Source organism: Mobula birostris, chromosome 2 (genome assembly GCF_030028105.1).
Source record: "Mobula birostris isolate sMobBir1 chromosome 2, sMobBir1.hap1, whole genome shotgun sequence".
Lineage (NCBI taxonomy): Eukaryota > Metazoa > Chordata > Chondrichthyes > Myliobatiformes > Myliobatidae > Mobula > Mobula birostris.
In genome coordinates, this window is record NC_092371.1 from 115,093,900 (window position 1) to 115,114,857 (window position 20,958).

General features: G+C 41.0%; 1 protein-coding gene across 3 annotated transcripts in view; it reads right to left on the bottom strand.

The window, feature by feature from the left end:
- rev3l (REV3 like, DNA directed polymerase zeta catalytic subunit) overlaps window positions 1-20,958 on the bottom strand; it is a 219,401-nt gene that overhangs the window by 99,478 nt on the left and 98,965 nt on the right. For all 3 annotated transcript variants that reach the window (XM_072246606.1, XM_072246620.1, XM_072246613.1), the window contains exons 4-11: window positions 19,445-19,605; window positions 15,017-15,194; window positions 9,408-9,502; window positions 9,001-9,105; window positions 4,217-4,301; window positions 3,999-4,132; window positions 3,221-3,331; window positions 1,183-1,426 (exon numbers count right to left, since the gene is read on the bottom strand). In XM_072246606.1, the coding sequence (XP_072102707.1) occupies window positions 1,183-1,426; window positions 3,221-3,331; window positions 3,999-4,132; window positions 4,217-4,301; window positions 9,001-9,105; window positions 9,408-9,502; window positions 15,017-15,194; window positions 19,445-19,605 (1,113 nt within the window). The remainder of the gene's footprint in view (window positions 1-1,182; window positions 1,427-3,220; window positions 3,332-3,998; window positions 4,133-4,216; window positions 4,302-9,000; window positions 9,106-9,407; window positions 9,503-15,016; window positions 15,195-19,444; window positions 19,606-20,958) is intronic.

The window sequence follows — 20,958 nt, forward strand, 5'->3', positions numbered from 1 at the left end:
CTAGAATTCATGAACAAAAGGTTGAGAGCACAGGATGAGAGAAGAGTAAAGGAGAACTCTAAAAATTGAGTGAAGAGGGAGGAACAGATGTAAGTTAATGGTGTAACAAGGGAGGCAGCAGTGTGAGCAGCTAAACTTTTATAAATGAAAAAAAAATCTTTGAGTAGCTGAACAGTGAAAAGGGGGTAGTAAAGGTTTTAAATAAAGTGTTTGGTAATATAACAAGCCTGAACCTAACATGCTTTGACAAGGTACAATACTGGTCAGCTATTCAACTCCTACCCACAGTAGCTGGAGAATGTAAATGCAAGCAATTGAGTTTGGAATGAAAGTTATTATTAGTAACAGTGACCAGGAAACTACTGCATTATCAGGAAACAAAAATCCAAATGCAAAGTGCTGCACAGGTTGAAGATCTGAAATAAAAACAGAACATGCTGGAAATACTTAACAAGTCTGGAAGCTTCTGTAGAGAAAGAAACAGTATTAATGCTTCAGATCAATGACCTTTCACCAAGGTGTTATAAAGTTCCATCTGGTTACATAATGTATTGTAGGAAAGGAATCTGCCAACCTAACCTGTCTGACATTTAGGCAACTCCAAAACTCATTTTGGGGGGTGGGGGCAGGGTTAGCAATGGAAAAGAAATTCTTGCCAGCAGAAGCCACGTGAATGAATGAATACCTTAATTAACATGCAAAAGGTTGGCAGGATGGAGATACTTCTCTCTAGAAGGAGGTTTAAGGCGCTCATTCACTTCACTAGCCTGCAGGTCATCCTTGGGCAGGGTGTAGCACCTGCTTAGCCCCCCACTCCCCTTCTCCCCACCAATCAAGGTTATGTGAAGCCATGGGAGCAGGTGATGGATGGATGTTTGACCAGCTGGTGCACATTGCAAGTCCTGGTTATGTGACCACTGGCCAGACAATTTTTGAAGAGTATTGACAATGGCTGGGATTACCCATCTTGTAAATACACTGCCCAAAAAGAGGCAATGGCAAACCACTTCTATAGAAAAATTTGTCAGGAACAATCATGTCAAGACCATGATCACCCGTGTCATACAACATGGCACATAATGATGAATATGCAAAACATGAATATTAAATACTTGAAAATAAATCTCAGAAAGTACTATGTGCATCTAATAATTTAGCACTCTATATAAATAAATTCCATACCTCATTTTCCTAACAGGATCTAGAAGATCACCGTCCCATCGCTGAGACATTAGTAAACTAAGTTCCAACTCTTCTTTCTGAACTTCAGGTTCATTTTCTTCATCATCACTGTTTTGCTGGTAGCTGTGGTTTCCTGCAGATTGTTGCTGAGATCTACCAGGCACAAATTGGGTCCTTGCCATGCCATACTCATCTTCCTCCAATCCAGCTAACAGATGAACCATGGCCTGGTCCTTACTGGCATCTATAGTATTTGATGAATCAATATTGAAGATATTTCATTTTGGAAAACACAAAAATACAATTCTGAATGTGCAGCAGCAATTTCCTAACAAGAGTGATATTTATACTGTGAGTAAAGGAATGAAAGCAAGGGTTACACTGAGAGTAGACAGAATGGTTAGGGCAAGTGAGCACGAGTCTGCAAGTAACCAAATGTGAAGCATAAGATTAGAAAGGATTTAACATACTTGTCAACAGAATTATTCCACCAAGCAGTCATATCGATATTAAGTAAACAGTACTTGAATTTACTGAAGCGTTAGTTTCATCAAGTTTTGATATAAGTTGGGAAACTGGTTTATTTAAGCCTGAATTACCAGCTTGAGTAACCTATAACAGACATCAGCTTACTGGGGAGGGGAAAGAGTCAGTCAGGGCTTTGAACTTTATTGGAGTTGGCAAGGAGCCAGGGGTTAGGGAACGAGAGGAATGAGGAAACAAAAGTGTTCCCTTATTTTCAATTTAGGGTGAAAAACAGAATCATAACTTTAATTTAAATAAATAAGTCAAACATGCATTAGCAAAGAGAATCTTTGTGCAAGGCTGTTTTGTCTCTGCTTCAGCACATGGACACCTGTTTTAGAGTCATCCAGCAAAGAAACAGGGCTTTCTGTCCAGTATATTATGCTATCTGCCAGTGTTTGCTCTACCTCAGCAATTCAAGTGCTTATCTAGCTATTTCTTAAATGTACTGAGAGCACCTGCCTCCACCATCTTGTCAGGCAGTACATTCCAGATTCCAAACATGTTTGGGTGAAATAACTTTTTCCTTAGATTCTTCTCTAAGCTTCTTAAATCTAACCCTTCTGGACTTAGAAGTTTCTTCCATGGGGAAATGCATCTTACAATCTACCCTAGCCCCTCAGAATATTGTACTTCGTCGTATCTTGCATCAGCCCCTTCTGCTCCAAGAGAAATAAAACCTAGAACTAACAACTAAGTGAAAATCACCAATAGGCTGTTCACATCCATCCACAAAAGTGCTTACCAGTGCCTCTACATCCTGAGGAGGCTGAAGAAACCTGGCATGACCCGTTTGACATTCACCAATTTTTGTTGATGCACCACAGAAAGCATCCTATCTGGATGTATCACAGCTTGGTATGTCAGCTGCTCAGCCCAAGACTGTAAGAAACTGCAGGGAGTTGTGGACACAGCTCAGTACATCACGAAACCAGCCTTCCTTCCACAGACTTTATCTACTCTTGTTGTTGCCCTGGTAAAGAGGCCAACATAATCAAAGACCCCATCCATTCTCTCCACTCCACCTCCTTCCATCACACAGAAGATACAAAAGCCTGAAAGCACGTACCACAAGGCTCAAGGACAGCTTCTATCCCACTGTTACAAGACAAATGAATGGCCCTCTAATACAATAAGATGGACACGACCTCACAATCTACCTCATTATGACCTTGCACCTACCTGTACTCCACTTTCTCTGTAAATGTTATACATTCTGTATTCTGTTATTGCTTTACCTTGTATAACCTCAATGCATTGTTGCAATGAATTGATAACAATAGTTGAAAGACAAGTTTTTACACTGTATTCAGTACAAGTGACAACTATACATCAATTTATATCTAGTGAATCTCCCCTGCAGCAAAAATCTGTCTTTCATATAAACATTAAGTGTAGGAAATTTTATGAAGAATTTTTATCTACATCATCTGGTGAGTACTGAATTAAATGTATTTGCATGATAGACAAATACTTCAGTACTACAAAATGTATGTTGACTTTACATACTCACTGAGAATTGGTTGTGATGAAGGATGGAACGTCTGACTGTTATCCATTATATTTAGAATAGTTTCTTCATCAACTATCGCTTCTTCAGTCTCTGCATCTCCTCGGCTCACTCCTTTAATTGTTGGAATGGGGTTGGGTTTGAATGAAAGTCAACTTTATTTCAAAAAGCATAAGCTGATAATAGTTTACTTTGTGAAAAGATTTTAATTCCTTTTAAATTCCTTTAATTCTAAGGTCATTGTTGAGCTGAAGATTTGAAAATACAGAGGAGTAGAATATACTGTAAAATTCAATAAAATTTTATTAGTTTATCTGGTAAAACAATATAAACTTTCCCAGATATTGCAATAGAAAGCAAAGAGACACTCTAACCAAAACAGCACACAATTGGCCGTCCTCACAGTATATTCAGCATTCAGTGGCGATTGTCAGCAAATTAGCTTACATATTCTTTTAAACAAGTCCAGCCTTCCTAAGTTTAACAACACACCAGAAACAGGATGGCTTGAAATTATTAAAAAGTTTCAGAGGAAATAATGTTGAAAGGTGTTAATTTGATTTCAGGATAAATTATTCCATTAGACTAAAGGGAGCTTTGCCCATCACTGAATGATCAACTATTTGGAAGACCCTTATGAATTAAATTTAACGTATGTTGGCTAACTTTAGATTTTGCTTCTTGGCTAGAGAGGTTGACAGAAAATGGGGAGTTAAAAATAAAGGTTACAGACCGTATCATAAAAAACCCAGATGCAGTCTTACCAAACGCTGCTACGTACCTTGCTTATCATTATGTATCTCAACCAGATTGGCAGGTGTACAGGAAATGGCTTCAGGTGATGATGCATCCACGTGCAAGGTCAAATTTGAAGGGAGTTCTTCAAATTCACTTTCCACAAACTGGGACAAAAATCTTGTTTTAAACAGCAAAGACAGGGTTTCAAAACTTGATCAAAATGATGAAAATAATATAAATGAAGACAAAGAAGTTCCTTACACAGAATAGTTATTCTGTTGCAGAATCTCCTTTATTCTGTGTTGAAAGAGCCTTTCACTCTCTGTTACTTGAACAGATCCACGATCTACAAATAAAAATCAACACCAGAATATTAAATGCAGATAAATAATTCAATGCAATGTACAGTACTGTGCGTATATATACACATATAGCTACGGTGCCCAAGATTCTTGCATAGTACTGTAGTAATTTTATATATTACAGTGTACTGCTGCCACAAAGAAAAGCAAATTACATCACATGTGAATGATGATAAAAGATTCTGTAATGGGTCTCTATTGTGGACTGAGAATGGGAAAAGGGCAGGGAGAGGGCAACCATTGTTGGGAAAAGGGGGGAGGGAGAGGAGTGGGAGCAGGAAGATGTGGAGAGACATTCTGTCATAATCAATAAACCATTTGTTGGGAATCAAATGACCTTGCCTGGTGTCGCAGGGCTGGGTGAGTCTGCTACTCTCCTGCCCCAGCATTCCTTTTTTGCCACCTGTCCAACACCCTTCCTGCTGCACTTTACCCTCACCATTCCCAATGCCCTTTGCTCCCACTAGATTTACAAACTCTATCTCCGCAGTACTGTGAGAATGACTTAGGCACGCTAGCTATATACATGTGCCTAAGACTTTTGCAAATACTGTAACTTAGGTTATTGAGGACTTCATAATGCTACTAAATACATGTGTTTTTAGAGAACAAGTTATGCCATGGGTATCATTGACTAAAATCCTGGTTATTCTGATGGGTAACAAGCAGCCTTTTAATTATCCCTTTGCCCCCCCCATTTCTTTGCTGAAACAATGTATACCACATGGAATTATTTAGTATAGGAGTAATGCAGGTCATTAATGAAAAGAATTAATGTAAGAATTTTTCTGATGACAGGTGCAATCCTTCTATTGCCATATGCTTAATCCAGGGGTTCCCAACCATTTTTATGCCTTGGACAAATGCCATGAAACAAGGGGTCTGTGGATCCCACGTTGGGAACTTATGGCTCAATCCTTCTTTACGGTAGAGGTATTGGAATTTTAACATTTTGTCTATAACAATCCCCAACAAGGAGCACTGTGCGCTTCACACACAAAGACTTCCATAAGAATTCTGAGGACATTTTGAATTTTATTGTTCAAAAGACAATTAAATAACCAGCTAAAGTGATACAAGAAATAAAAATCATTCCCATTCAGAACAAATGATTTGTTTGGAGTAATTGGTCTTGCAGATCATTCCTAAAAAATTAACTTACATGAGTTAGTAGTGAGTAAACACTCAGAATTTTCTGAACTCCAAATATAAAAACTGCCTCAGATTTAGAGAAATGTTTTGCAAGAAATCTTGAAGCTGGAGATTGCATCTTTAAGAGCTGGTATTGACTCAACAGACTAAAGAGCCAAATTTCCTAGGAGATACACATTAAGACATTTAATAGGCTGCTTACACAGATAAAAATATTCAAAGACACTTTGTTTTTCCAACACACTTTGACAATAAGGGCTCCAAAGACTCTCAGATCTCTGGGAGAAATATTCACCTTATCTGCATCTTAAATGTCAATTCCCATTCTTAATATGACTCCTAGTTTTAGATATTCCTACAAGACATTTTCAACAAAATCTCCTTCACTCTCTAAATTCTAGCAGATACAAATGTGGCCTGCCAACCCTTCTCTCATAAAATAAACTGTCATTCCAGGCATTAATGTAGTAAATCTTCTCTGAACTGCGTTAACATCCAACTCTAATATGTACTGTATACAGTATTCCAGGCGTTGTCCCTAATCTACCAGAAACATAACCTTCTGCATTGAATCTCCCCAAAATTCTGTTAAAGAATAACAGAGCACAGAAATAGGCCAGTCAGCCCACATAGTCACACTAATCAAATTCATCCCCAATAATCCCATTTATCAGCACTTGGTCTGCAGCCTTTTGTTCCTTGGTGATTCTTAAATCTCTATATAATTCTTAAATGATATCCAAGGACCCAGCACCACTCATTGCAGATTGCAATTACCCTCTGGGTTTAAAAAAAATTGACCTCTCAAACTTTTTACTTATTATCCTAAACTGTGCTCTGGCTGCCACACTACAGGAAGGATACAATTATGCTAGAGGGGGCGCAAAAGAGATTCATATGAATAATGACTGGACTGGACAGTTTGAGAGACAGAATAGGTTGGGACCACTCCCCCTAAAGTGAAGGAAATCGAGGGGTGACTATATAGAGGTTTATAAAATTATGAGGGCCGCATATAGAATAGATGATCATAGCCTTTTTACTGGGGTAGGGGAGTCTAAAGCAAGTGGGCATTTAGGTGACAGGAGTAAGATCTAGAAGGGATCTGATGTGTAACAAATCCAAAGAACTGATTATTGATTATCCTGTAGTCAATAATCAGATCAAACACGAGAAAATCTGCAGATGCTGGAAATTCAAGAAACACACAAAATGCTGGTGGAACGCAGCAAGCTAGGCAGTAGGCCAACCAGCATACTGCCTGGCCTGCTGCGTTCCACCAGCATTTTGTGTGTGTTATCAATAATCAGCTCTTTGGTTTTGGTGATGTTGAGTGAGAGGTTGTTGTGGCACCATTCGACCAGAATTGTTTGTGTGTAGTTTATTTTTATCCATTGATTCTATTGTATTTCTTCGTTCCACTCTGTGAATGCCTGCAAGAAAATGAATCTTAGGGAGTTATATGTTAACATATACATACTTTGATAATAAATTTAATTTAAGCTTCAAACTTCTGAATAGAGGGTAGGGATGTAGGAGTATTATTCTGACTGTTCATCTTTGACCAGTGGAGTTTTGCAGGGATCAGTGCAGGGACTTTATCCGGATGAAAATTCAGATGGGCTGAATTTGTAAATTCACACAAAAATTGACAATCTTGGATAAAGAAGAAGCACAGAGCAAGATATAAATGAGTTTGAAATAACAGTGGTGAAAAAGCAGGTTGAGCCTAATCTGGAAAAATGTGCAATGCTGCACTTCGGGAGGTGAAATGCAAGATGAAAGCATACAAAAAGTGACAGACTCTGAGATCCATCACTCCCTGAAGGTGGAAAAAGTGGACAGGCTCGTAATGGCAGCAATGTAGCATATTCGCTTTCAAGAGTAAGGGTATTGAGTAGTGAAGTTGACAAGTCATACTGCAGTTGTATAAACTTCTATTCAGCCACATTTGAAGTATTGTGTACAGTTCTGAGCATCTCATTACAAGTAGTATATAGAGACTTTGGAGAAGGTACAGTTGAGTTTCACCAGGATCTTGCCTGAATTGGAGAGCATTAGTTATAACAGAGGATTGATAAACTGGAATGTTTTCCCTCTGAATAAAAGCCCAAGGGATAACCTGACAGAAGCACATAAAATTACGAGGGGCCTAGATCAATCTGATCGGCAAGAGTCTTTCACCCCAGGATGGAAATGTCAAGCATTAAAAGGCATAGCTTTAAGATGAGAGGGGGAAAGTTCAAACAAGACGTATGGGGCTATTTTATTACTTTTTCTTTACAAAGAGAGTAGTACTTACCTGGAACATGCTTGCTAGGTAGGTGGGTGAAAAACAAAACGGCTATGTTTCAGAGGCACAAGAACAGACAGGAATTGGAGGGATTTAGATCCTGTGCACGCAGAAGTGTGATTTAGATCAGCATCATGGTTGACACATTGTGAGATAAAAGGACCTGCTCCTGTACTGCAGTACTCTATGCTTCAGTCCAAACGAACAGGTTAGTACCCATCCCACTATACTAAATAACAAAACTATCTATTTGGGCTGTGCTGGGAATCTATACGAACCTCTCATCCATGTACTGCTGAGGTTGGCGCTGCTGGGGGTTGGGAGGTGTCACCATCAACCAGACTAGCCAAATCCATTATAATTATATAGGCTGGACAATATGGTTTGCTTTGCAAAGAATTCTCCACCTTTCAAAATACATTTATGCAGCACCTAAATTTAATTAAGGGTGCTTGCTTCACAGATTATTTTGATTTTAAGAAAACCAAATACCAGGAACTGGTAGAGCAGTGCAAGAGACAGGGATGGAGGACACTGTGCGAGCCTACAGAGGTGGGGTGTGGAAATTTTGCTGGTTGCTCTGTGCAGAACCTACTCTCTTGCTTGGCATTACAGGGGCTGCAAAGAAAAGAGCCATCAGGCCCATCACAGAGGTTGCTGAGCGAGCCTCCAGTTGGTTACGGATCAAGAGGTGTGACCAATGTGCTGGCTCACAAGCCAGGGCCTGATCAACTCTGGCTGGGTCACCTGCACAAGAGTGTCTGATGTTGTAAGACCCGAAACACCCAATGACCCCTGGTTATATCACTGATGTGTCCTAGCACATGCCAGGATGCATCTCACCATCCTATGTTACCCAATGAGAATTTTCTGTTGCTCATCCCAATTCCTCCTTTTTAAATACCTCCTTGCCCAAACCTTAAAATATCCAGCCTCATTTCTCATGGCTCATCATCAAAATTTTGCTTGCCAAACAAAGCACCTTGCAACGTTTCATTGCATTAAAAAAAAGTTTACTAACCATTGTGCATCATGAAATCTTAACCTAACTTATAAATAACTAAATTTGTTCTTAAGCACAACAGATAGAAGTCAGTAGAGGGGGACATAACAACTGAACACTAATGCACATTTATTAAACTATGGTTTTGAACTTGGTCCATTTAAAGATTCAACCCAAGACAGGTTTGGGATTTTCTTATACTTGTACAAAATACAGAAGGCTTTGCTGTAGTTACCGGGTGAACTAATTGATTCAATTTGTGAGGGCATGTTGTTTTCGCGACGTCGTTGTTTTTCATCGTCCCATATGGCCTGCAAACCAGGGTTTCTACCAACCTGAGCTAAAGAAACAGAAAAAGGAGTGTCAGCATTTCCTTCCAACAGCCATCAACTAAACAATGCTACCTAATCAAAACATGCACACCACCCCAAATTTAAAAACATACTGAATTCAAAACTTAACCAAGTACTTGTGATGCTCATCAATGACTAAGTTCAGGAAGACATTTCTACATATCATTTAACATGGACACACCACAACAAATAGGTTAACAATGAAATTCAGTTTTTCAAAACATAAAACACATTTTTGCATGAGAACATTGTAGAGATGAAGAAAACAGCTGTAGGCAAACAAAACTACCTTCAATTTCAGTGCGATTTAGTACGTCAGCTGCAACTGCATCCACTTCAAGCTCACAGGTGCTCTGTCGATCAATATCCACTAGTACTAAAGAACTGCAGATAACCAAGAGTTGGATAGAGTTTATGATCATGCTTTACAAAATTATCTTCAAATAGATCACAAAATATCAAATACATTAGCTGTTCAATATCAAAGCAGCACAGTATCAAAATAAACAGGATAAAAATAAATGGCAGATTTCAAATTCCTAAATCAACATTACAGCAGATCAAATTGCACAGAAAACTAAACATTTTAGTACATTTACTTTATTTAGTATGCTAAAAAGTAGAAATAATTGCTGTCACTAGTTGGGCAGAATATTGACACATATTCCTTTACTTTTTCATGGTGATGTCCAGTGGTATACAACATAACAATTTCAAGTTGTTTTTCCTAAAGGATGTGTAGGTCTGGTTCGAGGTTCAGCAATCAAAATGGACTTTTTTTTAAAAAGCCTCTGATCAGTGTTTCAGTGTTGATTTTTCAACACGTCCATTAATTTCACTACATTGAATATTAACCAGACACCTATATTGCTGAATTTGGACATGTGAAACAAAAACATAAGAGTCTAGAGACACTCTGCCAATGTACTGTAGCAGCATTAATAGGGAGAGAAACAGCTGACATCAGCCCAATGTTGTCAAGATAAAATTAACAAAAACTGGCAGTTAGATACAGGGAAACAAATTGAAATGAAAAGTACTGCATTTGTGGTAGAGAGCTAAAGAGTTGACTTGAAATTATTAAATTCAATATCATATGCTGAGGGTTTCAATATACTCAAGAGGAAGAAGATGAGGTGTTTTTCCTTGAGCTTATATTAGATGTCATTTGAGCAATGCTGGAAGCTGGTAGGGCCAAGAATTGAGAGTCAACTGAAAACACAGATATGCCCTTGCAGACTGAACACCACCTCCATAATCATCCATTAGTTCTGTGAACTCTGGAACTCCATCACCAGACACATCTTCCTCTTCCAGCATTTCAAAGTGATTGTTCTCTCTACAACTCCCTGGTCAGCTCCTTTTTCTCACCAATCACTCTTCTCATGACATGCACTTATACAATAGAGGAAGACAACAGCTTTGCTCTTTAACTTTCTTTCCATTCGTCCATGTAGCAAGTAAAACAGTTTTTCCATGTGAGCCAGAAACACATTTGCACCCCTCTGATGCATCACAGCTCAGTATGGCAACCGTCTGCCAAGACTGCAAGAAATTGCAGAGTTGTGAATACACCCCAGTCTAAATTGAAAACCCGCCCCCCTCCACTGACTCTGTCTACACTTCGCTGCCTCCAGAAAGCAGCTAATATAATACATATCCTACCACCCTGATCATTTGGGCAGAAGATACAAAAGCTTGAAAACTCATACCACCAGACTCAAGGACAGCTTCTATCCCAATGTTATAACTCAAACTTTAAAGATGAACTTTTGATCTCACAATCTACCTCATCATGGCCTTTATACCCTATCTGCCTATTTGCACTGCACTCTGTAACTGTGATGCTATATTTTTGCATTGTTGCCATTTTTCCTTTTGTACTACCTCCATGTACTTAGATCTGAAAGTTGGCAACAAAATAGCAATACTTTATTGTATCAGTATTTGCAACATGGCCTCCTCTACATTGAAAACAAAAGCAGACTGGCTGATGAGTCGAAGAGTACCTCTGTTCAAGTTCACGACTACCCTGAGCTTCCAATTAAATTGTCATTAACTCTTCAACCCAATCCAACCTCTTTGGCCCCCTGCATTACTCCAATGATGTCCAACTCCAGCTCAAGGAACAAAAGTTCATTTGCTGTCTAGGTAGTGTGCTACCTTTGGGAACTTAATACTGAACCTAACAATTTCAGGTAACCAGGAGACACAAGAGACTACAGATGCTGGAATCTGAAGCAATACATGACAGCGCTGAAGTTCCAGCACTTAAAGTTTGTAATTTCTAAGCAACCACTTTTGCCCTTCTTTCTTCTTGGATGTGGCTTGTACATGTTCAGTCTCTTCTTTCCCATCTCTAATGCTGCATTATTGTTAACCCCTACAATACTGGTCCATTCCCAATCATAGGCATTCCCTCAATTCTCCAATTCTCTCTTTGTAATTTAAGCCACACTTGTTGTTTGGAGTTCCAAAGAATAGTTTGTGACATCAATGTTGTTTCCCACTGCACCTGAATTAGACTGATGATTCGTTTTTTGTTTGAGCATCAGCCAATCTACTTGATGAAATAATCAAAATTAACTTTAATTGAAGCAGCTTTTACCTTTCAAGAGGTATTTTTCTTTTTGACAGATACGTTAAGACAAAGTTCATAACCCTCCATCTATCATTGCTGCTCTTGTTCCGAGCATTTGGACAGGAGATGTAGTATTAAGATAAGGTGTAGAACTGAGATGAAAAGACACTGTTTCATGATTATTACCTTTATAACATATCGGTAGTCTTGAGGCTGAGATTGGTAGACATTTTGATAATGAAAGTCAAGTGTTGGGAAGTGAATTTGAGTTCACAGAGAAGTAGGCCTTTCAGCCCATGTCGACCAAGATGCCCATTTATGTTAATCCCATTTGTCACCGTTTGACCAATATCCCTACATTTTCCCTATCCATGTATTTGTGCAAATGTTCCTATCAGCTCCTCTGGTAGCTCATTTCATACACCCACCATACTGAGTGGAAAGAATCTTTCCCTTCTCACTGTAAACATACAGTATGCCCTTTCGTTGTAAACTTCCCTGCCTTACAGATGATCTGACAATTTTATTTAATTGTGGAAAAGGTTCAAGGGGTAATAAGAATCACTTTTTTTTTTGTGTGTTCTTACTTTACCATCTTCCTTGCTGTGAGAGTTTTGCTGCGAATGTCAGAGGTATGGAGGTCAGGTGTGTAATTCTGCAACAGAATTCAGAAACTTCCTCTCAGCTATCCCTTAGGATCAAAGATTACTTGCTTGGATTCTGGACTCATTACTCACTCAGAACCCACAAAATCCATGTGGGAACCACAGGTTCATCCACTGATGAAGCAGATGCTCTGATAGGACAAGCATGGGTTATGCTTTTTCTCCTCTATTTACACTGGGCCTCCGAGTGCTCCTGATGCATAGTTTCAAGGTTCTCAATACCCCCCTAATTGTCCCTCTACCACTTTGAGCAGTTATGGATCACAGCTTCCCAGAAATCAATGAGGATGGTGAATCTCAGTGATGCCATGAGCACATCCTAGAATATTTTCATCACCCCATCAAATAATCATCCATAACTGTTCTTGGAAATAGAACATCTGTCTATAGAGTTCAATGAAAAGCATGCAAACAATGAGGTTTGACCAATCTAGCTAACCAAGAACAGCCAGAACCTCAATGCTGTGAATGTTGGCTTGGGAGGATGCTGATGTTGGTTTCCTTATACTTCCAGTGAATGTGGAGAATTATGCAGAGATGGCATCGGTGATTCAGAATACCTACATTTTGCACCACAAAAGTATTGATCATTTCCACAAGACTCTTAAATTACTCAGAAGATAATTTTAGGACAGTGGATTAAAAAAAATTGATTTAACATATTCAGAGCGCATGGCCTAGAGCTGGAGTGCTTATAGAATCAGAGCCAAGTGTTACCAACAGCACCGCTCTGCTGGAAATCTAGTACAAACCCAGTCCTCCCCATCACTATGCTCTGCTGTGCCAGGAAACCGCATGAACCCTTGAATGCGGCTGGTACTCTTTCAGCAATGTATCGACCGTGGACAGGAAGGTCTGCCAGGCTTGGCTCAGAGCTACACCCTGGCTGGCATGGTGAATGACACCAGGGAGTATGCACACTAGAGTGGGAGGGGTTGTGGGTAGTGTGGGCACAAGAGCAAGGACAAGAGAGAGAAGCTTCAACATACAAAACAGGAGGGGATAAACAGGGACCACAGGGTCTGGGCAACCTGTCTACACATGGGGCAACCGAATCCAGTCCCACACTCACCTTGCCAGCTAGGTTGTAGCCCTGACACCAACATCTCAGTGCCAAACAGTTGCCCTACTTACCCCAGCTCTCACAGCCAAACCACCTACACAGAGGCACAGATGTTTCTTTGCTGCACCAACACCAGCAGGGGTCAGGGCACTGTGTCAGGCTTCTAACAGCACTGTGGATACTTGGTGTTGCTTTTTTTTAAAAAAACGTAGAGCTGCACATACATATGACTGCTCAGATTGGCTGATCCTAAGAGCACGGCAGGGTATCAGTGTAGATAAAAACTAGAACATTCCAGGAAAGATGGTGCCAGTGAACAATGCGACCAAGTCGACATGTTCCATATGATTCACAAAACTACTACTTCTTCATTCAAATCTGGTTCTGCTATCGGAGTCTGATCTACATTTTGGTGGCGTGTGTTCAGGCCGATTGAGTGATCCGGTGCTTTGCTGTCTCCAAAGGGGTTCCGTGAGGTTTCAAGTGAATTACGCAGCCTGGAGGCCAAGAAGCCTGCAGACATGGCGTGAGCCAATGATCGACTCCATTTCCCGCTGATTAAAGCAGCAAGGAAGATTAAAATCATTGAGGCGGGAGCAGAAGACAAGTGGGTATTCAGTGCCGGCTACCAGCCTCTCGCACGCTGCTGTCAGAGGAAGGTGTACACGTGTGATCGGTCTCTCCCTCCCCCTCTCGTCTGCTGCTCCTGGAGGAAGGTGTACATGTGTGATCGGTCTCTCCCTCCCCCTCTCGTCCGCTGCTCCTGGAGGAAGGTGTATGCGTGTGATAGGTCTCTCCCTCCACTTCTCGTCCACTGCTGCCGGAGGAAGGTGAATGCATATGATAGTCTCTCCCTCTCGTCCGCTGCTCCTGGAGGAAGGTGAATGCATATGATAGTCTCTCCCTCTCGTCCGCTGCTCCTGGAGGAAGGTGTACACGTGTGATAGGTCTCTCCCTCCACTTCTCGTCCACTGCTGCCGGAGGAAGGTGTATGCATATGATAGTCTCTCCTTCTCGTCCGCTGCTCCTGGAGGAAGGTCCCTGCATTCTGAAGTCTCTCTCTCCCTCTTGCTCAATACTGCAGGAGTCCTGGGTCTTGGGGAGGGATTAATTGACACAGTTTGTGGATGGGACATCGTAGTTCACATGATGACGTTATTTCCAGTCACTCCTTTTTTCTGTTGCTATTTTGCGCAATTTTTATCCGACTCTGCAGTCTGAAGTCAACGAACAACACAGAGCTTGATCAAACTGATCTGAGCTGAACTGAATCTGCCCAGAGTGGTTTGATGACGTGTTTTATATTCTGTGTCTTTCACTCTTTTTTTGTGCCATTTGCGCAATATGTTTTTTTTTTGCAGTTTGGTGTTTTTCTTTGAACAGGTTCCATCATTTTCTTTCCTTGTTTTGTGGCTGTCTGTGGGAAGACGAATCTCAGGGTTGTATACTGCATAAACGCTTTGATAATAAATATAGTTTGAATCTTTCATTTAGTATCTGTAATTTTTTTTTGAAGAGAATTCAATTGCTTTTGCTCAATATTTTGGTTTTAAAGGAAAGTGGAATGAATATATTTATTTACAACTAACCTTGGTATGTCCTCTTCCTCCCACCGCACAGAAGAGAAACTAATGGATTTCTCCATTTGTGGAGTTCCTTTAGATTTGGTGGATAAGGGACTTTTTGATGTATTTCCATTTTCTCTGCTACCTGCATCACACAATTCCAAACTGGGATTTTCAGAACAGCCTTCGCCAAGTTGGTCATCTGTGGTAAGAAATATAATCACATTAAAATGTGTATTTATCTAAAACTACTCACAGGTAATCAAAAAGGAGTGTATTCCTACTCTGCAGCCCATTCTACTGATGTTCCGAAGTAAAATGAGAAAATTCTGAATACACTCACCAGGTGAGGCACTATTTATAGGAAGAGGAACAGTTGATGTTTCAGATCTGAGATCTTGCATCAGAACTGGGAGAGGGGGAAGCAGGCTGGTCTGGTTAACAGAGAAGATGGTGAAGACAGTGGGTGGAATAAAGGGAATTTCTCTATAGGTAACACTGATATGTTTTTCGACAGGTACTCTTGATATTTTCTGCTAGCACATTAGTAACATAATTTTAACAGCAAAATAATAGTGGCTTTTTCCTCTAGGAACCTGCTCATGAGAAAAAACTGCAGTGCCAAAGTTTCAGTGTGGTGTTTTGGATAGGCATCATGTTGAATAATGAGGGCAAGCTGACTTAGGAAAAAAGTGCAGAGATTAAACGCCTATTTATGGAGATTGCCCTCAAAACAGAAACCAGGTTTATCATGTGCACTCCATGATTTCAAAGAAGGGATTAGTTCCATTTTTCGTTTAATTACTAGTTTAATTAGTTCAGTGCAACTTTGTGAGGTGGACAGCCTGTTCTTGTGCTATACTGCTCTATGTTCTAAGGCATCTACAGTATACATGACAAATCTACCACTATTGAAGTGAGGAATGTAGAAACAACTTCACCATGGAATTGAATAAACATCCATCAATACACAAAATAAGAACAAGTCCTGTGGGTCAAGAACAGGTTCAAAAAATTGAGACCCAAGACAATGCAGACATGTCTGTTCATGGCCTCCTCTACTGCCACGATGAGGCCACACTCAGGTTGGAGGAGCAACGTCTTATATTTCATCTGGGTAGCCTCCAACCTGATAGTATGAACATCGATTTCTCAAACTTCTGGTAATTCCCCCGCCCCCTTCACCACTTCCATTTTGCTCTCTCACCTCAACTCTGTACCAGTCATCAGCACCCTCTGGTGCTCCTCCCCCTTCCCTTTCTTCCATGGTCTTCTATCCTCTATCAGATTCCCCCTTTTCCAACCCCTTATCTCTTTCACCAATCAACTTCCCAGCTCTTCTCTTCACCCTTCCCCTAGTTTCACCTATCACCCTGTATTACTTCCTCCCCTACCCCCATCTTCTCATCTTCCTCCCCACCCAGTCTTGATGAAGGGTCTCGGCCTGAAACTTCAACCGTTTACTCTTTTCCATAGATGTTGCCTGACCTGTTGAGTTCCTCCAGCATTTTTGTGTGTGTTGCCTTGGATTTCCAGCATCTGCAGATTTTCTCGTCCAAATGTAGATATTGGGATTTGGAGCAAAAGAACTAGCTGCTGAAGCAACTCAGTGAATCAGGTTGGAGGCAAAGGGATCTTTTGGGATCGAGACCCTGCATCAGGATTGATAAGATTGCAAAGGGGAGACAGCAACTACAGAGAAGGGAGGGGGTGAGGCAGGAGCTGGCAAGCAATAAGTAGATAAGGGTGAGGAGCAGTTAGTGGACAAGTGGTGCCAGATATGGAAGGGAGGGTTGGAGTTAAGAGGTCAGGAGGTGATATGTGGCGATATCAAATGGCTACAGATTATGGAATCTGATAACAAAGGGAAGTGATGAATGGAACATAGGACACTACAGCATCGGAAGAGGTCATTCACCTGCTGTGTCTGTGCCGAACATGATGTTATCCGAAATAACTCCTCCATTCCCTTCCTGTAAATGCCTCACATCTGCCTCAATCTTATCTACCAAATCTCCACGGATTCCATGTGTCTCAATCTTCTGAATTGGCCTGTCATAATAGATCTTGTTAAAAGCATAAAGTCCATGTATATAACATCCACTGCCCTACCCTTGTCAATTATTTTTGTCACCTCCTCAAAACTCTCAAGTTTGTAAGACACAATCTCCTCTGCAAAAAGCCATGCTGATGATCCCTAATGAGTCTATACTATTCTAGATGCAAATAAATGCTATCACCAAAAATCTTCACCAATAATTTCCCAATCACTGATGCAAAGCTCACCAGCCTACAATTTCCTGGCTTGTCTCTACCGCCGTTAAACAGAAGAACAACCCAGGTAATTTTCTAGCTCTCTGGGACGTTGCCTGGGGCTAGAGAGTATAAAACCAATCTCAACCAAGGACCTAGCAATCTCCTCTCTTACTTTTATGACTCTCTCAATAACTTGGGATAGATCAGACCCCCAGCACTTATCCACCTTAATGCTCTTCAAGAGCCCAATACAACATCAAGAATATCAGAAAACTCCATCTTGATCACCATCCTCCATGACCTCCTTGGTGAACACTGATGCAAAATATTTTGTAGTCCCTAAACACTTTCTCTGGCTCTACGCATAAACTGTCTTCTTTATCTCGGAGTGGTCCTACCCTCTCCCTAGTTACTCTCGTGTTTTTAAAACACATCTACAAAATGACTCAGGATTCTCTTTAATCCTACTCACCAAGGACAAGAATCCTACCTTTTTAAAGTTCTCTCCTGTTTACTTTAGCCTCCAAATTCAGCCTACTGATCCTTATGCCCACTTACTTTTCCTTTTTGATTAAACTTGCAAAATCTTTCACCATCCAAGATTCCCAAAATTTATCATCTTCCTTCCATAAGGCACACGTTTGTCCTGAATTATGACCAGCTGGCCTTTGAACGACTCCCATGTCAGATGTGGACTTACCAAGGGGCCCACTCTCGACTACTCCTGTAATTGGCCTTTCCCCAACTTCGCACTTTGCTCGAAGGTCTAGTCTTGCTGTTATCCACAACTATCTGACCCCATAAATGTTTCCTCATTTAAATTCTGATCACCTGACCAGGCTCATTTCCCAACAAAGTCGAGTATGGCATGTTTCTTGATTAGAATAGTTGCTCAATGGGTCAAAACCCTTCCTGGATGCACCTAACAACTTCTGCTGCATCTAAGTTTCCAGCGCTAAATAAGTCCCAGTCAATATTGGGAAAATTAAAGCCACCAGATAAGGCAGAAATGCTGGACAAAAATCAGCAAGAGGAAGGGAAAGGATATGGGACTGAGTTGGTAGTATGGGTAAAAGGTAGAACCAGGTGGGAGAAACTGGGGGTGGGGGTGTGTGTGTGTGTATGTATGTATATATATATATATATATATATACACATACATACATACACACACACACACATACGGGGGGGGAGAGAGGGGAGGGAGAGGGGGGGGGGAGAGGGGGGGGGGAGAGGGGGGGGGGAGGGGGGGGGGAGGGGGGGGGGGAGGGGGGGGAGGGGGGGGGGGAGGGGGGGGGGGAGGGGGGGGGAGGGGGGGGGAGAGGGGGGGGAGAGGGGGGGGAGAGGGGGGGGAGAGGGGGGGGAGAGGGGGGGGAGAGGGGGGGGAGAGGGGGGGGGAGAGGGGGGGGGGAGAGGGGGGGGGAGAGGGGGGGGGAGAGGGGGGGGAGAGGGGGGGGGAGAGGGGGGGAGAGAGGGGGGGGAGAGGGGGGGGGAGAGGGGGGGGGAGAGGGGGGGGAGAGGGGGGGGAGAGGGGGGGGGAGAGGGGGGGGAGAGGGGGGGGAGAGGGGGGGGAGAGGGGGGGGAGAGGGGGGGGGAGAGGGGAGTAAAGATTGGGTCTACCAGGGCATCCCTGCTTGTGAAACTTGAGGGAATAATAACCATCTGATTGACTGGAGTTTATTCATTGTTGTCAAATAACTGCCTGCAATGTCTTTACTGCCCTCTCTTAAATGCCATCACCACTACTTATACCAGACACCCTAATTTCTTACCTTTGCTCTCATCACCTGCCCCATCCCTAATTAAAGGATGATTTAAGTTGCAGTTTTATCAGTTTCTTATGAATAGTTATCAACCTAAAATGTTAACTTTGTCTTGCTCCCAAATTACCTGGCGAATATTTCCAGCAATTTGTTTTTAAATCTCAAACCTAACTGAACCACATCACTACAGAAACGACTTCGTAGTTTTCAACAGAATATGTTGCATCTCATACACTTGCGCACTCAAAATCTGTAAAAGGATGCATCAGAGGTTTTTAATAATTTTAATAAACAAGGACCCCAGGACTATACTTTCCCTTACAATAGGAAGTAGGTTATTCAGAACTACCCAAATTAATCAATCTCATTTATTGTGTTTTAAAATCTCCCATACTTATTCTCAAGCACTTTTGGAAATGCTATTACAACTTACTTTTCCTTCTAGTTCTTCTGAATTTGACTGCAGCAAGTTGAATAAAATTCATTCCATACAGATTATGGTCAATGAAGAGTTGCAGGAGATAGGGTAAATGAGCTTCATATGGCTGGTAGGATTTATTCATAACAGCACCTCCTTGCAACAACTCACAGACTCTAAGAAGCAAAAAAAACAAAACACTAATTTTAATTGAAAACTGGTCAACATGCATTTAGAATCTCAATACTGCTTGTTGTTAATACTGCAGGTTTTATTACATCTCACTTCTTATAAATACTGAATCCATATAACCAGTGTACATCAATATAATCACAAACACTTTTATTCAATCCCCATCAACTTAAAAATAGCACAATAATACAGAAGATCTCACGTGATCTGTACATATCAGCTGTATGGTGAAGAAGGCCTCAGACATTTGAAGATGTTTAGTATGGGCCCCCAGATGCTAAGAACTTTCTACAGGGGCACAACTGAGAGCATCCTGACTGGCTGCATCACTGCCTGGTATGGGAACTGTATCTCCCTTAATCGCAGGGCTCTGCAGAAAGTGGTGTGGACAGCCCAGCACATCTGTAGTTGTGTGGTCTCCCAATATTCAGGAGATTTACAAAGACAGGTGCGTAAAAAGGGCCCAAAGGATCACTGGGGACCCAAGTCACCCCAACCACAGACTGTTCCAGCTGCTACTGTCCAGGAAACGGTACTGCAGCATAAATGCCAGGGCCAACAGGGTCCGGGACAGCTTCTTCCACCATCAGACTGCTTAATTCATGCTGACACAACTGTATTTCTATGGTTTATTGACTGTCCTGTTGTATGTACTATTTATTATACATGACTATAAATTGCACATTTAGATAGAGACAACGCAAAGATTTTTTATTCCTTATGTATAAGAAGGATGTAAGTAATAAAGTCAATTCAACATAGATAGTGTTTACCTAGTCATTGGCAATTTTACACATTTAAAGTACCAATTTATCAAATTTGCTCAGCTGCAATCAAATAAATACAGCTGTGCACCTGATGTAGCAAACTCATCAGGTGATGCAGCAAACTCTCATGAGGTGTGAGAGATACCTCACACTCATTTGTACAAGATCTTCAAACCAGGGGTGGCAAATAAACTCATCACTCAACTGGACTGGTTATAAAGTCATCACCCATTGGTTTAATTTGCAGCATTAACTAATATGTTAGCCTTGGTTCTGCAAAATATATCTCTAGGTACTTCTGAATATTTTCACTTTCTGCAATTCTTTCATATCAATTCTTACCCAAGGAAAAGATAATAACTGAAGAAAAATTTTACAATAAGTTGAGAAATTTAAAGGATTCTGAGTGCATTGATTAAAATTGCTGCAGATATCACTAAGGAAAAGATGTTCTGGGTATATTAATTGAAAATATAAAAAAGGTCAGCGTACAGAAAAAAATGGAAAGAATGGAGGTTTGATTAATGAGGTTAAACTAGAGAACCAAGGTTCTTTTATTAAATTAGAGAT